The 20,649-nt window shown below is 33.7% G+C and overlaps 1 protein-coding gene across 2 annotated transcripts in view; it reads left to right on the forward strand.

Moving 5' to 3' along the window:
- The first annotated feature begins 347 nt into the window (after window positions 1-347).
- Window positions 348-20,649, forward strand: part of LOC126888841 (protein ABHD11-like) — a 45,879-nt gene continuing 25,577 nt past the window's right edge. Inside the window, exons 1-2 of one of the 2 annotated variants that reach the window (XM_050657266.1) lie at window positions 348-963; window positions 6,469-6,698. In XM_050657266.1, the coding sequence (XP_050513223.1) occupies window positions 535-963; window positions 6,469-6,698 (659 nt within the window). In that variant the 5' untranslated portion in view covers window positions 348-534. The remainder of the gene's footprint in view (window positions 964-6,468; window positions 6,699-20,649) is intronic. The other variant, XM_050657268.1, reaches the window with a different exon arrangement.

The raw sequence follows: 20,649 nt of genomic DNA on the forward strand, positions 1-20,649 counted from the left end.
TCAAAGACATTAATCGCAGTGCAAAAGTTTTTAACATCAACAATGACTCGTGTGTAGCTTGCTTAAAAACTTTATGACTTTATGCTTGCTTGCAATGCATGTGCTTTGTGCTTAGTGCGGTTTTGCGTGGTAGTACTAGAACTAGACCATTAATAGTAGAACTTTAGTTATGGAACTTATAAACAATTACAAAGTTTTTTTTTTTTTATCTCTTAATATTTCAGATTCAGGAGCTATGAGCTTAAGCCCAGATGTACCTCAGGTACGGCTCTTGAATATTCAAGTCTATATTCACGGATCCTGGCCGGATAGCCCTGGCAGCTAAGGCCATTCAAATGAAGAGAAGAAGAAGAAGAATTCTAACCTCTCTATATTTTAAACGTCAAATTTGTAAATAACCTTTTAAAATAACATAAAAATGATATGATTGAATTTTTCTATAGATAAGACAGTCTCTTAACGCTTAGTGCACTGCTTTAAAATCTAGTCTACTTAAATTATCTATTAAATAAGAAACCTAGTTACGTAATAATCATGTCTTTTACTAGATTAAAAAATCAGTTATCTCTTGCGTTTACCTTACATAAAAACACAAATTTAAAGTTAATAAGATGTGTGAGCAATACAGGAACATTGCAACCTGTAGATATGTCGTATGCGACATATGAAAGCACTAATAGTGAAAACCAAAGTCATCCCTTTATAATTATACATGGCTTATTTGGTTCGAAGTCAAACTGGAACAGTATCTGTAAGTATTATAACCAAAGATTCAATCCATCCAGAAAAATTATAGCTGTTGATACTAGAAATCATGGTGATAGCCCTCATAGTGATCAACATACCTATGCTCACCTGGCAGCAGACATAAAAGCACTGTATGGACAGTTGAATATTAAAAAAGCTACAATAATGGGCCATTCTATGGGTGGTCGAGCTTCCATGTTATTTGCTCTGAAATATGTAAGTTGCTAGAATGTGGTTTATTGCTAATAGAACATATTGATGGTGGAAAGGCATGACCTCGTAACTGACAAATTTGCATAAAATGAGTTATGTCGGTTTTCGCTTCAGAATAAGTGTAGCAGCACCTATTAAGCAGCGGTTAAAGCTGGGAGAATTTCCAGCTTCGGAAAGGCTTTAAATTACAGAAAAAGTACTACCAAACATAATAAGATACGCCCTACATGAAAAATGATTAGGTTTTTTTGGTCTCCTCTAAAATCGTCATCTTGCCACTTATGAGTTCCTGCTTTTCCGCCCTCAATTTTTCTGCAAACATTGTTATGTACCTATTATTTTCTTTACAGAATACCTAGTTAGAATATTGAGTAAACCTCTAAAAAGTTGTGTGATCACAACTTATAGAGTTTCCATTCTAGTCTTCTGTAGTAGTTTTCATTGTAGATACATTTTAAATAGCTGAATCTTTGACTTGAAATACCCTTCATATTTCCAAATATAGCCCAAGCTAGGTTTATTCTTCTCTTCAGTTCGATTGTTTGGTTGTCTTGACTTATTCTGATCGCATGACTCAAATACTTCTAGGAGTCAACAGGCTCGATGTCCCTGTCTGCAACTAAGATGTTTTTGCTTTGAACTAAATTGGTAATAATTCATTATCTCCTATAGTTGATTTTTTAACCAAGAGGAGTAAACTAAAAAGACAGATTCACACCCAAGAAAGTTACTAGAAAAGTCACCAAATTCATCTTCTTTTTTCGTTGATCATATCAGCTTTCGATGATAATCCTTACATATTATATTATACTAACACATCGCTAAAGAGTTCTAAAAACATCTGTTTTTATATAAAAGTAGACTAAAAATCTAAAAATTAGAGGAATAATGCAGAGAACACAAAAAATCGCCAATATACTTAATTTACCTATAAAATGACAGAAATGCCAAAATTTCGTAAATGTCATTAGTGTCAAAATTTAATAACAGTGGAGTAAACTTGCCTGCGAACCCCCTCCGTGGCTCAGTGGTAAGAGCGCCTGCCTTTGGATCAAAAAATCCGAAAGGTTGTGGGTTCGAATCTCACCAGGGTCAGAAATTTTTCATTTATTATAAATTAATAAATGAATATGGTTTCTGTCCTTGTGGGATCGGTACTCACTGGAGGGACCACAGACGTTTGGATACAATTAGCGTCTCTTTGCAAAGACAATGACGTCGACTTTGCAAAGTAACAAGACACTCAACACACACACTACACATTAGTCCCCTGACTTAGTGATAAGTTATACAATTACGTGGCTAACGGTTCTAGTTCTAAACCAAGGCCAAAATCAGAGAAAAAAAAAAAAAAAAAAAAAAAAAAAAAAAAAAAAAAAAAAAGAAAAAAACTTGCCTGCGGTTGGACCAATTAGAAACAAGCATTACGGCGTGGTAAATTTGAATCACTCCTCTTGGTTAAAAACAAACAATAGAGATCTCTCTATAATATCTGTTATGCGATGTATTTGGTCTATTGTTGAGTGCTTATTGCAGAATCCAAATTTGTGGGACGGAATAATTTCTTTGTGGTCAAGTATAGGTTGTATTCGTACTAGCAATATCTTCTCAAATAATTCTTTGAATACTTTGTTTTCCTATTGGTTAAAATTATCATGCAATTGCTGAGAAATAGACTTTTGGTGGTGGAAGTTGGTCCATTACGATATGTGAAATTATTAACAGTTGGCAGTTTCAAGACGCTGGTACTGATGTTTCACCAGGATACTGGGGGCATTCCCTGAATATCATAAATTTTATTAAAAGTCAAATAAAATTTCTGTATAAGTTTGTTTTCTGTTCTTTATTGTTGAGAAACCCACATCTCTTTCGATCCTGGGCAACATAACGATTGCATGAAGTTTGAGACAGATCTGCTACCAGCCAGAATTGTATTAGCTGCATGTCTGTACACTTGTTACGAACTAAAAGTGGTGTTTTATTACAAGTTGAATTAAACATGATTTCTGTTTTTACTTAGTTTTGTACGAACTACAACAGTTTTTATAAATTGTTATCTAATTATTTAGTTTGCTTACACATTAGTGTGTCTATCTCTATAGTATGATACTATTGAATATGATCTATCTGACAATAGACTGTAAATCTCTTGATAGTTTTTGATTTATTGTTCACACAATTTCTTTCAATTTCATCTAATAGATTCGTAACATTTTGGTTTTTTCCTTTTGTTCCTGGCATTTGTTCGTTTTCTTTCTGAACTTGCGATTCCTCTAAAATATCTTATATTTTTCTTCTTATAATATTTATTAATATTTTCCGTTTGGGGTAAGTTTTCGTTCAATATTTGGTATTTTAAACAAAACACTTAATGAACTGGCGTCCTACATTTCATGTATATAGAGGTATGAGTAGACTTCTAACACAGTAGACTGATGATATAAAAAGAGTTACAGCAAACTGGATTTAGACAGTAAAAGCTCGGCAGGACTGGAGACAATTCTGCCGTGCTTAGCAAAAACGCTGTTTCTGCAAAAATCTGAAAAAATCAAATTTTTACTTTTTTCTAACCCAAATGTACACATCTATCTTATTTGCCTACTAAAAATGACGTAAGTTAAGCCAAAACACATTAAACACACCGTATCCTGTGTAAATGTATACGAATTCTTAAACTAAAATCGATTTTACTCGAATGTGATGTCTCTGCAGATATACGGCGTTTTTGCTAAGCACGGCAGAATTGAGGGAGGCTTACATTCAGCAGTGGATATTACAGGCTGTGTGATGATCAATACAAATTTGGTTAATTTGTTTGTATTAATTATGTACTTCTTCTTCTAGTGCCGACTCCACTAATGAAGATTGGCTATAACCATTGTAAATTTGTCTCTATTTTCTGGATTTATTAAAAACGTCTCTGTATTTAACCCAATCCAGTTGCAAATGTTTTTCAGCCAGGATATTTTTTGTCTACTAGTACCCCTTTTTCCTTTGATTTTACTGTTCATAGCCAGCTGCGACAACTCATACTTACCATTTCTAAGGATGTGCCCCAAATATGCTGTCTTTTCTCTTTTTAATGGTGGTCAAAAGTTCTCTCTCGTCCCATTCTGTGCAACACCATTTCGTTCATAATTTGATCAGTCCATGATATTTTCAAAATTCTCCTAAAACGCCACATCACAAAAATTGTCAGCTTTCTCATTAAGTCATTAACAGTCCAAGCTTCAGCAATATAAAGAAGAATAGAGTAGATACAATATTTTACCACTCTATATCGGATTTGCAGATCGACTCTTTGGTTATTTAGAAATTTCCTTATCTTCAAAAAGTCTGCTCTTGATTGTTCTATTCTTGATCGAATTTCTGATTTTGGATGTAGATCTTCAGTAATCCAGAGACCCAAGTATTTTATTTTGTGCACTTGTTCAATATCTTCATTTCTTATCTGGATCCGTGATATGACTTTATTCCTCTTACTGATAACTATGGATTTTGTTTTCTTGATGTTTAACCACACTGTTCCCCAGTATCACAAATTGTGTTTAGTAGCTTCTGCAGTTCTTTTTCACTTTCAGCGATAATGACTGTATCGTCGGCATAACGAATGCTATTTGTATTTTAACCATTGTATGTATTAAATAGTAATGGTGAAAGTACATAGCCTTGACTCACTCCTCTACTTATCTGTTGCACATCCGTGCTATTTCCATCTAATGTTACCACTATTTTAATGCTTTTTTGTTGAGTCCTTTTCGCTTTAGACATTCCATGTGAATGTTGTATTTAACTTTTTCGAAAGCTTTCTCATAGTTTATAAATGCAACAAAAAGATCTTGTTGGTCTCGACATTTTTTGGCAAGAGTTTTGAAACTATACAGATAGAGATTGCAATTGCTGGATCCAGGCTTTTTCTCACATGCTGGATCCAGCAGCGCGGATCCGCAAACGTGTAAAATTCGAAATAAATTACTTAATGTCTTCATTAGCCTCTTTATTCAAAGCCGTGAGTCGGCAACTTGCCATTCTATCGCGCTGGCACTAGCTTAGTATGCTGAAAAGTTTCTATAGCTTAAAAGTTTGCATCGATAAAGCGTTGATATACATTGATTATGTCATAAAATTCTCTGATGGCGAGTGGTCAATAATCAATGAGTTAGTCGCCACTTTTAACCGGCTGTAGAAGCTCTTTACAGAATAGAGTCCACTTTGATAACGGCCGACACAACCATAAAATTTGTCTTAAGCCTGGGTTTCCTCGAAAGCGGCACCGACAAGCTGCGACCGTAACACTGCGATGAATGACGTCAGATTACGGTGAAAAAGTCAAGGTTCTTCACTGCGGCAATGAAATGTGTAAACTCAGCAAGCGGTGGCTTCCAACGCATTCTTGGAAACCACTGCTATTATTTTGCGTCATACAGTTTTTTATGACGTCATTCATCGCAGTGTTACGGTCATAGTTTGTCGGTGCCGCTTTCGAGGAAACCAAGGCTTTAGACAAACTAAATAGTCAGGACTTTAGCCTTAATACCGATCTATCGGAAGCACTACGCAACAGAATCACGGAATGGCGTCTCTATGAGATTACAGGTACATTAGTGTGTTTACAAAATCAAAAAAAGTATGACGAAGGACTAAACAATCCTGGTTGCTTCCCCATGCCGAAAAAGAATGGAATGCGACAAGAGGTGAAAAATTTGTTGATTCGTATAAATAAACAAGTAACTGTGAAACCAATGTAAGAGGACAAAATGAAAGAAGATGGGCCAGCTAATCCGGAGCCCGTGAATTTTACTTTGGAACAAGAACTTGAGATTGAATTGAAACGAGAAAGAGAAAAAATTTATAGCCAAAAAACTGATTCTCAAAAAGGTTACGAAAAGATTTTGAAAAAGGATATGCCGGTTTATGAGCCCGAAGGAGTGAAAGGCGATCGTTTGTCAATGGTCTATGACTATTTCATGACCTTAAAACCGACCAGCACAGAGGCCGGAAGGGCTTTCTCCGCAACCGGCTATATGTGCAGTTCTGTGCGAAGTAGGTAAGGCCTATGTTTTTAAGGTATCACTTTCAGAAAACTAAATAATTCATGTATCTGTTGTTTAGAAATTTAGCGTACAGACAAAAAAAAATCATTAAAATCGTGTTTTTATTTTGATTCCACATTTTGCTGGATCCAGGTGGATTCAGGCCAATCTTGCAAAAATCGAGCTGGATTGAAAATGCTTCTGGATTGCAATCCCTATATACAGAGCTTCTACGGTTCCGAAGCCATTAATTATGTACATATACTCAATTTCTACTCTATCGAGAGCTCGTTTTTAAAGTTTATATTAGTTGGTTTTTGTATTAGTCTAGCCAGTTGATTGGTTTATAAGCATACAATGTTAAGAAAATAAATCAATATCAATTTTTATTTCTTCGAGATATCGTCCTCTTATTTGGTTTTCGTATTGTTTTCAGTTTAAGATATTTTGAGGCTAAACAAAGTTTCTCTTTTAGCCTGAGCTTGTAGAAAGACTGATAGTGGCAGATATTTCTCCAGTAACTAGTAGTCCAAATCTGGATACTTTACCGATTATTTTTAAAGTTGTTGAAACGATTAAACTACCTTCCAACATTCCTATGTCACAATGTAGGACTATTGTAGATAACGAATTAGCGAAATCTATAGATGACAAGGCTTTGAGGGCATTCCTTTTAACGAACTTGATTCAAAAAAGCAATGGCAGGTAGGTTTATACACACAGTTCATCTCAAACCCATTTTCAGTGCGTCATTAATTTTGACGTCATATAGGATTTTAACCTGGCATTGGTCGCTATATGAGATTTTCTCTCATGGTCTCAGAATATTGCACACGACTGTTTCCCTGGTAGATTACACATGTTGTAGTTCCTGCTAGTCTATTAATTATCCTTCCTCTACCCTCAAATAGATTCGTCTGCTCAGATGGTGGCTCAGGTGACTTAATATGACCCGATTGTTAACCCATTCGCTGCCTATCTAAGAGAATGGAACTACTTAGTACAAATTTGGAATTTATATCGAAATATTAAAATCAGTAGATATTATTTCTACATTTTTAGATTAAAATGTACAATGCCGGGTTAAGAATGTCGCAAGTCATTGCATGACATGTTGGTTAAATCTGACAGAAATTTATATTTGTACAGGGTGTAACAAAAATGCACGTCATAAATTAAATCACATATTCTAGGACCAAAAATAGTTCGATTGAACCAAACTTACCTCAGTACAAATATGCTCATAAAAAAAGTTACAGCCCTTTGAAGTTACAAAATGAAAATTGATTTTTGTCAATATATCGAAAACTTTCGCAAAACAGGTCTTTATAATCGTACTTAAGAGCATACAGTAGCGTTCAACAGGTAGCAACAAACGCGGTCCAAGATTGCAGTTGTAATTTTGAATATTTTGTGGAGATATTTGGCACACATATTCGTAATATAATAAAGAATGGCGGTACAGAGCCCAATTTGAGAAATATGTTAGTACATATTATGTGGAAACTACTCTATAACTAAATAAAATTTTGTAAAAAAGAGCCTGTACCGCCATTAAGAAAAACAAAAAAATGCACTTTCTGCAAATAAACTTTTTTATCCCATGCCTAGATTTTGTGTCATATTGGCTCTACTAAAAATCGATTTTCTATAACAAGAAATCGAACGTGACTGACTCGGCAACATTTCGCGCCTATGAGTATAAAAATTATTGTTTTGATAGTAGAAAATGTCACTGTCAGTGTCGAATTACCGACGCACTGTTGCCTCACTGTTGAAAGTTCGCAGAACTTTCGAAAAACAAAAATATTGATGACGCGCTACTGTTTACTCTTAACCATATACAACTATGTGGTAGATTCGACAAATATTCAAAATATCTCATTAAATACTGGCTTATCGAAAAAGTACTAGGAGGCAAAAAAGTTTTAAAAACATTTTGTGTAACTAATGGTACCACAATCATAATTTAATTGGTACATACACAAAAGTTTGGGAGGGTTTAAAGGAACAAAACCCAATAAAATTTTTATGGGGTGTACAATAATTTTTTTAAGATGCTCCTGCTATAAGGATGACAAAGGTCAATTTTCAATAAAAAATCTATAATAGTTTTCGATATTATATTGGAAAAAATTGATTTTCATTTTGTAACTTCAAAAAGCTATAATTTTTTTATATGCACATTTGTACTAAGGTAAGTTAGGTTGAATCGAACTATTTTTGGTGCCAGAATATGTGATTTAATTTATGACCTGCATTTTTGTTACACCCTGTATAAATATAAATAGTCAGAATATTTTTATTTATATAATCATCAATATTTATACAAATATTTGCCAGAATATGAATATTTAAAATATTTTAATGTAAAAATAAATAAATATAAAATCAATTTCACTACCTATACAATACCCGAATATACCAATGACATAAAATATTTATATTTACGTGGCTGAAAAATACTAACCTAGAAATTACAATTGTCATTTTACCCGATGATATTGTGAAAATACTGTCACGATCGATTACTTTTGTGTCAAATTATCTTTATTCGCATCATTGATTGGTTATCTATTTAGAGTATTGTAATCGCCAACCAATTATACATCTATAAGTATAAGTCGTTTTCATATGCAAATACCCGTAACCGAATACATAATTTTCTAAGTTCAATGTAAATAAATCACGGAGGTACGTTTTTTTCTGTCACTTGCAAGTGTAATGCATTAGAGAGAATTCGATAATTTATGACGCACTGAAAAAAGGGTTTGGGATGAACTGTACACATATTATACATTCCAATAAAAAAGAACAACGACTAAAATCCTTTATAAAAGGTATATATTTAAAAATCCCTAAAAAGGGCTACATCACAGAACTAGTCTCCGATTGGATGACCAATCATCATCAGTGCTTAGGTGATCTAACATGCTAACCACCAAAATATAATACCTATTATAAAAATATATGGGTAAAAATCCTTTAAGTGATCCGTCAAGGAAACATAGATGAAATATGTGAATTTAAACATGGATGTTCAAAATATTCCATGTAATATGTTCTAGGTACCATCTGAGCTCTAAATCGACTTTGACTTTCACATATTGACTGTCTGGTGTCACTTGCCACCAGCCAGTCAATAGTGAAAAAGTCGATTTAGAGCTCAGATGGTACCTAGAGCATATTACGTGGAATACACTTGCCACCAGACAGTCAATATGTGAACAAGTCGATTTAGAGCTCAGATGGTACCTAGAACATATTACATGGAATATTTTGAACATCCATGTTTAAATTCACATATTTCAGCTATGTTTCCTTCAGGGATCACTTTTAAGGGGTTTTTACCCATATATTTTTATAATATTATATTTTGGTGGTTAGCATGTTAGATCACGTAAGCACTGATGGTGATTGGTCATTAAATCGAAAACTAGTTCTGTGATGTAGCCCTTTTTAGGGATTTTTAAAAAATATATATATTTTTAGTCGTTTTTTGTTTTATATGGTATACAGCCAACTACAGGAAAACTTTTTCCTTGTGGATTTTTATACATTCCAATGTTCTCACACTCAACACTCCACATATTTTTTGGGTTTAGAAATATAGGTAGTTATATGAAATTAAAGAATGATGATTGGTAGAATTAATCGACCTGTTGTAACATGGTTTCATACTTGTGGTTCCATGACATCTCGTAATGTGACAGTTCGTAACATCGACAGTTCGTAACTATAACTATTCGTAACGTCAACATTTAGTTTTTTTAGCAAATTTAGTATTACCTTCTCAATGTATACAATGAATGAATTTTGCATACCTTCCTACATTAAAAGTAGTAGTACTTTTTAAAGACCAATTTTTTTCAAATTAGTTCACACATATTTTAGCATACAATCTTGTAATAATAATGAGAAAAACTGTTTACTATTGAAGGCCATGGTATAATCCTTCAATTTTTTTTGTGTAACAGCTTTGCTGTAATAGAATTTAATTGTAAATTTAATTTAAAATTCAGACAATGTGAGTTTCGTACCAAAATGTGGTTAACTGTGAGTTTTGCACAAAAATCTCATGGATAATGTTAGTTATGATGCAAAATATTTGAACTTTGCTTTATTTATATTTTAACCTTAAATTAAAAACTAGAACCAAGAAAAATAAGGTGATTAAAGTAACGTTTACACGTATCCAGTAACTGGCGCCAGTTTCACTGGAATGCCAGTGGCATGGAAAATAGAGGCGCGTTTACATGTATCCAGTAACTGGCGCCAGTCGCACTGGAACGACAGTGCTGGCATCATGTAAACGCTTTTTTGTTCCAGTCCAGCGCTGTCTGCCAGCGCTGTCTCGAATAGAAGGCTGGTCTATTTTTCGTGCCAGAGGCACTCGTCCGCGTCCCCTCTAATCCCGTGCCAGTGGTTGTAGACACGTGCAAACATAGCGTTCCAGTCGCTGGCGCTGTCGTACCTGTGGTTTCAGTGGCCGTATTAGGATTTTTAATAAGAGTGCCAGTGAGATTGGCGCCAGTTACTGGATACGTGTAAACGTTACTTAGAGCACCTTTCTATTCGAGACAGCACTGGCAGACAGCGCTGGACTGGCACAAAAAAGTGTTTACATGATGCCGCTGCCATGCCAGCGCTGTCGTGTCAGTGCGACTGGCGCCAGTTACTGGATACGTGGAAACGCGCCTTTATATTGTTATGATTTTTGTGGGTCAGAAGTAAAAACATTAAATAAATTATTTTATTTTAATTTTAATTTTATTTATTACTATTATTTTCAAACATTAAGGATGTTGACTTCTTCGATGTTTTCACAAACTGACTCGGGTTCTGCATTGTCATCACCCCCACCGATGACATTTTTGTAGAAGAGTAAATCCTCATTGTCCGTCCACTGGTCCCCATAATGCTTCTTCAACAAGTTGTCGACGTCAACTTTCTTCACTGGTTTCGTCGAGTTTGACAAAGGAATCAAGTTTGGGTTCATGTTCAAAAGCAGTTTTCCTGGCTTGGTTAAAGACTTTGCTACACCCATGTCTGACTTGTATGTGTACTCACCTCTAACAAGAACATTTTTATATTTAGTTCTTGTCAGAATAATCCTTTTGCAGGTCCCCAGTTGAAAATGAAATTGTGCTGGTTTTTTCATGAATACATCCTTTTCTTTCTTCCAGTCAAAGACGTCACAGTCTTGGCCAACCTTTACTACTTTCGAATGTTCGGCTATAATATCAATGTACTCTGATGGTTTGTAATCACCTCTTTTTTTCTCATAAACTTTTCTGAGACTCCAAATACTCGATCTAGTGGAAGATAGCTATGGCCTGTTATAGAAAAAAGAACTCCACCGTTTTTACATTTTTTGGTACATGTTTAGAAAGCCAGAAACAAGCCATAGCCACGACTATTGAATTTTTGTTCTGGCCCCCACATCTATCACACACTAATCGCACAGTAGTAATAGCGCTTTCCATTTCTGTTGTTTTGAGTTTATCAAAAACAAACGAAGCAATTTCATTAGATCCTTTTTTAAACTCGTTTTCTGTCCAAATGTAGGATGTCACATTATCTGGAGTCAGTTTACTTTTAGAATTCCCTTTGACCACAGTGAAGTTGTAAAGGTAGATTTGCCTACTATAGTAAGTGGCTTGATCTCGTAATTTTGGCAAGGGTAGTTTTTTTTTGACAATCAAAACTGGAAATCAAAATTTTTGGGTCAGTGCATTTTAGTGATTCAAAAAAGCCTTAGCACGTAACTTATGAATACGTTTTTCATGAGCTCTTGTTTTTCGTTACCTTGCTGTGCGTGTTTTAATCGTTCATCTAACTGTAGACAAGTAGAGCAAATGTCTAACCTAGGGGATCCGAAGCCATGATTATACTTCCGAGTTGAAAATTGACCTAAAGTACCAGTGTGTTACTTTTAAATCACTCTGATCTTTTGTGAGTGAACTGATATAAATTTTCCACATTTTTCTAATATTAAAGTCAGAAGAAATATATTTTCTGCCCGTGTGTTTGGCACAGTAATGAGGCTTTGAACATTTGAATCTATTTATAAAATTCATTTCATGCGTTTTCTTACGAAAACTTTTAGTAGAAACCCTGTCACTTCCTCTGTTTTCTTTACTAAGCTGACCGGTTGCTCTGAAACGCTTTAAAATACCATTTACCCGAAATCGTGAAACAGGCATCATGGATTGAACACGTACACCTATAAACGTGTTGAGGCATACAGGCATCATGGATTTATCTTTCAAGCCTCTAAAATATTTGGTCCTCATAGGTTGTCTTTTGTACCGTCCAGAAATTGGTCTTCTTCTTTTAACTTCTACTGATGAGGTAAACTTCAGAATAAAATTATCTTGGTAAACCTGATCTTTTTGAGAGTAGAAGTTTTGATGGAAACGTCTAATGTCTTGGAAAGGAATGGTAGCTCATTGAAATTGTCTTCCATCATGGTTACAAGAAGGAAAATCCAGCATACCTTTCGCAGAGTACCTACACAAGAAAAGTATTATTAGCTTTTTATTCTTCCACAGCTAATGAGCTAACAATACTTTTCTTGGTTCTAGATGTAGTGAAAACAACTTTGGTAAGACTAACCTACTAATATTTTAGACTACTAACAACTAACATTGCTAATTTAGATTTGTTTCGTTTCCACTTCTCGGGACTTATTTTATTTTTCCTTGTTTGACCAGTCGAGGGCTCTACTAGTTCATCCATTATGCACCAATAATTTAGTTTATTAACTAGTACTAAAAGTCGTATTATTTAAATCACAATCATAAAAGCGTTAATCAACCTTAACAAGCACATGTAAATGCAACAAGTGAGGTGGGTTCAAAAAACCGTTAACAAAACATCACCAGAGTGACGACAATCACGTGATGCGTCCTACTCACTCTGATTGGTCGAATTGGATAATGTTAATTTTGCTGCAAATCATGTGTTGGATAATGTGACTTATGTTTCAGAACTTTATTTTCAGTATGGTTTTTCGATATTAAAATGTGAGTTTTAGTTCAAAAATATTATCACGGTTCGATTCGCGTTGAAAAGACGAATTCATTGATATACATAACTGAAAATATGAAAATTTGGAGAATGTGAATTTTGCATCTACACAGTTCACTAAAGTCTTTTGAGTCCCTTTTACTTTTCAGTGTCGGGACTGACACGTCTTTTCACGTGTGTACAAATGTTGACCATTGTTTCTTGTTGTATGCTAATCTGCTTGCTTCTGCTATTGTTTTCCCCTTCCTTTGAATGATTTTAGCGACTACTGTATCCCAATCCTCTCTAGGTCTTCCTCTATTTCTTTTCTTTTGTATCCTAGCTTCCCATATTTTCTTCACTGGTACGTTGTCTTTCATTCTTTTCATGTGTCCCCACCAACTTAGTTGTTTTTCTTCAATATACTCAAGTACTGATTTCGTCTTAAGATCTGTCCGAATATATGTGTTTCTTATTCTGTCTCTCATTGTCACTCCTCTTACACTTCGTAAATACTTCATTTCTAGGGCTGGTATCTTACTCTTTAGTTTCCTAGTTAGTATCCATGATTCACAGCCGTATGTAAGCCAGTGGCGGCGCCTGGTGTAAAATATTGGGGGTGCACACATAATGTTAACATATAAAAAGACCTTGAGACCCTATTTCCGTACTTAAAGGTTTTTGAGTGTCTTCAAATTGTAGAAATCAAAGGACCTTATTAAAAATTACAATAAATAATGTATTTTATTGACTTAAAATTATAATTTAGTGTTTAAATGTTACAAGCAAGTTTTGTAACGAAAGTCAGTCGCCTGTTATTTTTTAGATAAATTATTCACAAACAAATTCAGTAAAATTTGGAATTTCTTGAATCATTTTTTTTTATTGAAAACATTGCGAGTGCAGTTAATCGATCCTGGCCCATAGCTATTCTAAGGAAAGTTTTCATACGTTTCAATGCAGAGAGACATCGTTCTGTTTCTGCAGTTGTCACTGGCATCGTAACAAGTACATAATTGGAGAATTCCAATCTGGAATTCCAACTGGATAGTTAAAATAGTATCTTCTATTTTATTCATTATGCTTCCTCTTCTCCAAATATGTGCTTCACACCTACACAATTTGTAAGTTTTTACACAAATCTCCATTTTAAATAATCATTTATAATCCCGACGTTTGCACTTTGGTACATTCTTAATTAACAAATTTGGTTTCGGCATTTTTAATTTTTCTTCTAAATATAATGAAGAAAATTTAATTGATTTTAAATATTCCACGCTAACATTTACGTCCGACGTCCACAAATCCTTCCATTCTTAATATAGTTCCGAAATTCGAACTTCATGAAAGCAAAATTTAAACATACGTGTGCCGTGCACGTTTAAAACACCAAAGATCATGCCATAAGATCACATCCAACTTGTGATCCTGTGGCCATCTAAACTTGTGGGCTATAGCGGGTAGCGGGGTGGGTGGTGAGTTGTATTTCGTCGTATGAAAACTCATTGGTATAGGAACCACTGTGAGAGCGGTGAACGCGGGGTTCTGTCTAAGGCCTCGCATCCGTGAACTTTCTCCTTTGAAATAGAATAAAAATAATTAAATGTTACCTATTAGATACTTATAAACTCCTTGGATCTGTTATTTCGAATTTCAATTACTGTATAGTTAGATTAAAATGTTATTTATAGAATGATAAATATTACATATATGAATGTTTGTGAAAATGTGAAAATAATTTTGGAGGTTCACGTGCACATGTGCACTTATGGAGAAACCGCCACTGATGTAAGCACTGGTCTATAATTATATTGATTTAAGACACACTTTTCAAAACATATTTATCCACGAAATATGAAATGTGTTATAAAAGCTTATCCTGATGATGATGTTTCGTTAAATTGATAAACGTAATATGAATTGCAACTGTACCTAATAAAAGTTGGTTTCCACGTTAAGCAAAATAAACAGAATAATTCAATTTTTACGTTACGAATTATATCGTTACGAATAGTTAAGACCGATTCGCATTTTACGGAACGTCAACCGGGTAAATTACCCATATGCACGCCAATGGGAAAAAGAAGTATGGCCGCCGTACAACTTCTTGGCTTAAAAATCTACGCCAATGGTTTGGGAAAACTAACACTGAACAATTTCGTGCGGCTGTAAGTAAGACAGTGATTGTTAATATGCTGGGCAACATGAGAGCCAACGATCGACAAGCGGTCTCGGCACCTACCAAATTTCATTTGCATATCTCAACCGGTTTTAGAGCAATAAATAAATCATCAGTTTGTAAGAAAAAATTCAACAAGGTATCTCGAAAACGAAGCATTTGCGGACATATGTTTATAAAGTAAACGGTCATTATTTTTTCATGCAGAATTACCCCTTAAAGTTTGTCGCACTTATTTAGAAACACCCTGTATTAAGCGAATGAATCAAAAAATAGAATGTTAAGAAAACCTGAGGCGATAGTTGGGTTTTAATTTCAGTATTTTATAAATTCTAGAATATTCCACAGGGTGTGGTGAATTTTGAGAGAAAAACACAGTTTGATTGGTACACCCGGTATACAATGACAATTTACCTGTCTAATAGCAACAATATTATTACTAGCCCGATCAAAGAACAATCTGACCTCAAAAAAAATAAAGGAAGGATGAAAATTTGGGAACAGGTATACAGTGAAACCCCGATAAGTCGGCCCCCGATAACCCGGAAGTCCGGCTAACCCGGACCGATTTTCATCAGATAAACATTTTGATTTTCGGTACATATTTTGTATTTTGACAATGACACCCGTTCTGGGCGTCGAAATGTTAATAACATTATTTTTTCAATTTAATTGTGGCTTATTTCCCATCAAAATAGTTAATTATCAGATAAACATTTCAACAATAAAAATGTATGTATGTAATATAATATTTGAGAGATAATGTGTATTTGTGTAATTTGAACTATACGATAGTAAAAATGACTCATGGCACAAGCCGGCAGAAACAACAGGCACCTCTCTGTAGTATTCCTTTATTTTTTATTTCAAACTGTGTTAGCATTGCTTAAGAAAGACTATTTAAAAAATTCTTTTTTAATCAATGGTCTTAGTTTTCACTGTTCTTAATACATACTAACAAAACATCGATCGTTCCGATTGTGACTGTATGAATACATTATTGTATTGTTCGCTTCTGTTTGCTTAGGTTTGTGATTGCGTATTTTTAGTAATTTAGATGTGTAGGTACTGTGCATATTTATATATATTTCATGTTATTTCAATTCTAACGGAGTTTATCTGTAAGTATACCGTATTTTATTAATTTTTACCATATTCTCCGGCTAACCCGGATTGTCGATAACCCGGATCGGCCGCGGTCCCGATTAATCCGAATTATCGAGGTTCCACTGTAGTTGAAATTGTCTATTATTTTATAAAAAAAAGTTTACAATTCTACACCCCCTCCATTTTACAAAAATAGGGAAATAAGGGTTGGTTTTTCATTAAAAGTGCTGTATTTCGGAAAATAAGGCAATAATAACAAAAAATTTTATTTAAAAATCATCAAGGTACTTTTATCCTAACATTTTGACTAAAAACTTTGTTTGCATCTTGATTCGTTTCTAACCTATAGCCCTTTTTAAAGCACTTAACAGGGGCGCTTATTTGAATTGCGCGCGCAACAAAAATGTCACATTTTAAGATTAACTAACTTTTAAATCGATAATTTGGGGCATTTATCAAACATTAAAATATACGAAAAAAACACAATACCTTTAGAAAAATATCAATTTTAACGTGAATATATTTTCATTGTGAATTACAAATTATTTAATTTAGAAAAATATGTTTTAAAATATACTAATACAAGTTTTGAGAGCAACACATATTTTTTGTCACAAAAATTTACGTAATCATTTAAATTAAAATTCCTTTTAGATTTATGGTCCAAGAGCTGTGAGACATTTTTGAGTAGGTATTTTAGGCAACCTGAAAATTTTTCAGGTGACTCTTCCATGATAGCCTAATACAAAAATGCCGGTCTGGCTGGAGGGTAGCGGTTATTTTCCCCAAACATCCCCCCCAAAGTTAAAAAAAAGGGTAAAAATTGTTATTACAAAAAATATCATTGACGTGACTTTAAAGTAAATTTAAATATTCGAATATAAAGAAAATAAACAGGCCAGGCGATTTGAGGGCGATTTTAACTCTGCAAGATACTTGCATGGGCGCCCCAGGATTATTTTCAGGGGATGCATCTGAACTTCAGAAGATTTCATCTGAATCTGTACATACTATTAACGAGTATAAAATATACAACTGTACATGCAACGCTATGCACATTCCTTCCGGACAGGGAAGTACAATTATTATTTTGACAGGGTATTTTTTTAATATCAAAAATAAATATTCTAAAAAAGACAGAATTTTTTTTGGTGAAATTTTCCAACTGCCATGTGATCAAACAAATTACGCGTACATATAAATGAAAAGCGCTATAGGTAAGCAGCAGTGTGAGAAAGAGCGTATACCGATAGGTGTTTGCGTTCTCTGTTGTACCTGAGCGAGTCCGTTCGCTCTAGAAAAATCACGTGACCTGGCGATCCCATGTTGTTGTGTCTCGAAACGTTAGAGTAATTATTATATATTATAGTTTTTTAAGTAACTTTTTCTTAATTAAAGGAAAATAATACGTACTATACAATAGATTTTGCAAATATGATAGAAAAAGACAGATTTATTATTATAAATATATAGGTAGAAAAGTATAAAAGTATAAACTAAATTAATTCTGTGTCCGAATCTTGTACTTGTTCTTCAAATTCCTCATCTGTGCTTAAATATTCACTGTCTTCTTCTTCGTCAGACTCCCCTCGAGACTCAGATTCCTCTTCTACATGATCTGTAAATAGTTGTAATATGTATTTAGAATTAATTAAAAATTAATTAGCGATAATTTAATTGAATTACTACGTATTCTCTGTCCTTTTATACGGAGTCGAAGCCTGGACAATCACGGGCGCATCTGAAGAAAGACTTGCCATTGTTGAGATGTGCTGTTATTGAATAATGTAAAAAATATCATGAACACAGCACGTAACAAACACGGAAACATTAAGAAAGATGAAAAAGGCAAAAGAAATACTCAACACTATAAAGGAAAGAAAGATGAGCCAAAATAAATATTCATTCTCTTCTTCTTCGTCAGACTCCCCTCGAGACTCAGATTCCTCTTCTACCTGATCTGTAAATAGTTGTAAATATGTATTTAGAATTAATTAAAAATTAATGTATAACTAATACTTAATACTTTTCCTTATATTATAAATTACATCATGTTTTTTATTTCTTAGTATATGACCAAAGTAGCTCATTTTTCCTTCCTTCATAGTGGTGAGTATTTTTTTGACTTTTTATCTTTATTAATGTTTCCGTGTTTGTTACGTGTTGCGTCCATGATATTTTTTACATTATTCGATAACACCACATCTCAACAATGGCAAGTCTATCTTCAGATGAGCCCGTGATTCTCCAGGCTTCGACTCCGTATAAAAGGACAGAGAATACGTAGCAACTCAATTAATTAATCACTAATTAATTTTTAATTAATTCTAAATACATATTACGACTATTTGCAGATCATGTAGAAGAGGAATCTGAGTCTCAAGGGGAGTCTAACGAAGAAGAAGACAGTGAATATTTAAGCTCAGATGAGGAGTTTGAAGAAGAAGTACAAGATTCGGACACAGAATCAATTTAGTTTATACTTTTATACTTTTCTACCTATATCTTTATAATAATAAATCTGTCTTTTTCTATTATATTTGCAAAATCTATTGTATAGTACGTATTATTTTCCTTTAATTAAGAAAAAGTTACTTAAAAAACTATAATATATAATAATTACTCTGACGTTTCGAGGCACAACAACATGGGATCGCCAGGTCACGTGATTTTTCTCGAGCGAACGGACTCGCTCAGGTACAACAGAGGACGCAAACAGCTATCGGTATACGCTCTTTCTCACACTCCTGTTTACCTATAGCGCTTTTCATTTATATGCACGCGTAATTTGTTCGATCACATGGCAGTTGGAAAATTTCACCAAAAAAAACCTGTCTTTGTAGAATATTTATTTTTAATATTAAAAAATACCCTGTCAAAATAATAATTGTACTTCCCTGTCCTGAAGGAATGTACATAGCTTTGCATGTATAGTTGTATATTTTATACTCGTTAATAGTATGTACAGATTCAGATGAAATCTTCTGAAGTTCAGATGCATCCCCTGAAAATAATCCTGGGGCGCCCATGCAAGTATCTTGCAGAGTTAAAATCTCCCTCAAATCGCCTGGCCTGTTTATTTTCTTTATATTTGAATATTTAAATTTACTTAAAAGTCACGTCAATGATATTTTTTGTAATAACAATTTTTACCCTTTTTTTAACTTTGGGGGGGATTTTTGGGGAAAATAACCGCTACCCTCCAGCCAGACCGGCATTTTTGTATTAGGCTATCATGGAAGAGTCACCTGAAAAATTTTCAGGTTGCCTAAAATACCTACTCAAAAATGTCTCACAGCTCTTATACTATTACGTTTTAAGATGGCTAATTAACATTTAGATTTAAAATTGCACAATGTTACTTTAAAGGATAAAAATTTGTATGGCGATAAAAATGGATATTTATTTGATTTTTATTTTAAGTCAATTTTCAAGATTTAAATCAATAATATATTTGTTGAAAACTCATAAAAAACTTTAAGAATAATATGCTTGTAGGTACTTGAAAATGTACTTTTTCGAAAGCGGTATCTATTTTTCTTATGCATATAATACTTTTTAAATAAGGCTCACTTATTATAAACAACTACAAAAAAATGTCATGTTTTAATAAAATCGATGCCATTCTTTTTTGAAAGTCTTTTTTTAAATGAAAATATGGGAACATATTAAAAAAGGCTTGAATAACATATTACATATATATACAACAGGCCTATTGCAAAGGTAAAAATATATGGGGTACGTAAACACAGGTGAAAAAGTTGCTTAAAAGAGAAAACGGCGCGCTTCCTAAACACAGTAGACGAACATAACCTAAAAAATTGGAGCAATGTTCACGCTGCAATGTTTTGTTATCGTTTTCGGCTGTCAAAGTTTTTGAATTTATAACTTATTATCTATAAAAGTAATCTGTTTGTTATAAAATAATTGTGTAAATATTTACAATGAGTGCGAACAGTGAAACAAAAAATAATAATTCTTGTTTTATTTGTGAAAAACATTTAGAATGTGATAACGAAAAAATTGTAATTGTCAAACGTGGAATTGAAACATTTAGGCCCGGTACTTTATGTCTCCGTTAACAGCCGGTTAGTTAACCGGGGTTTAATCGGGACAGAAATATATGCATAACATAGACATAAACGCAATTATACTTATTATTATATTCATAAATAATTATAATAATAATTATAATTGCTTTTATTACAACGCAAGAGGCCCTATGAGGTACTTTTCTGTCACGATTAAACTCCGGTTAGCTAACCGAGGTTTAACCGGGACATAAAGTACCGGCCCTAAAAAGTGTAAGTTCAGAAAGAAAAGATGATAGACACAAAATGCTTTTGGACTGTGATGAAA

Source organism: Diabrotica virgifera, chromosome 7, assembly GCF_917563875.1.
Source record: "Diabrotica virgifera virgifera chromosome 7, PGI_DIABVI_V3a".
NCBI lineage: Eukaryota > Metazoa > Arthropoda > Insecta > Coleoptera > Chrysomelidae > Diabrotica > Diabrotica virgifera.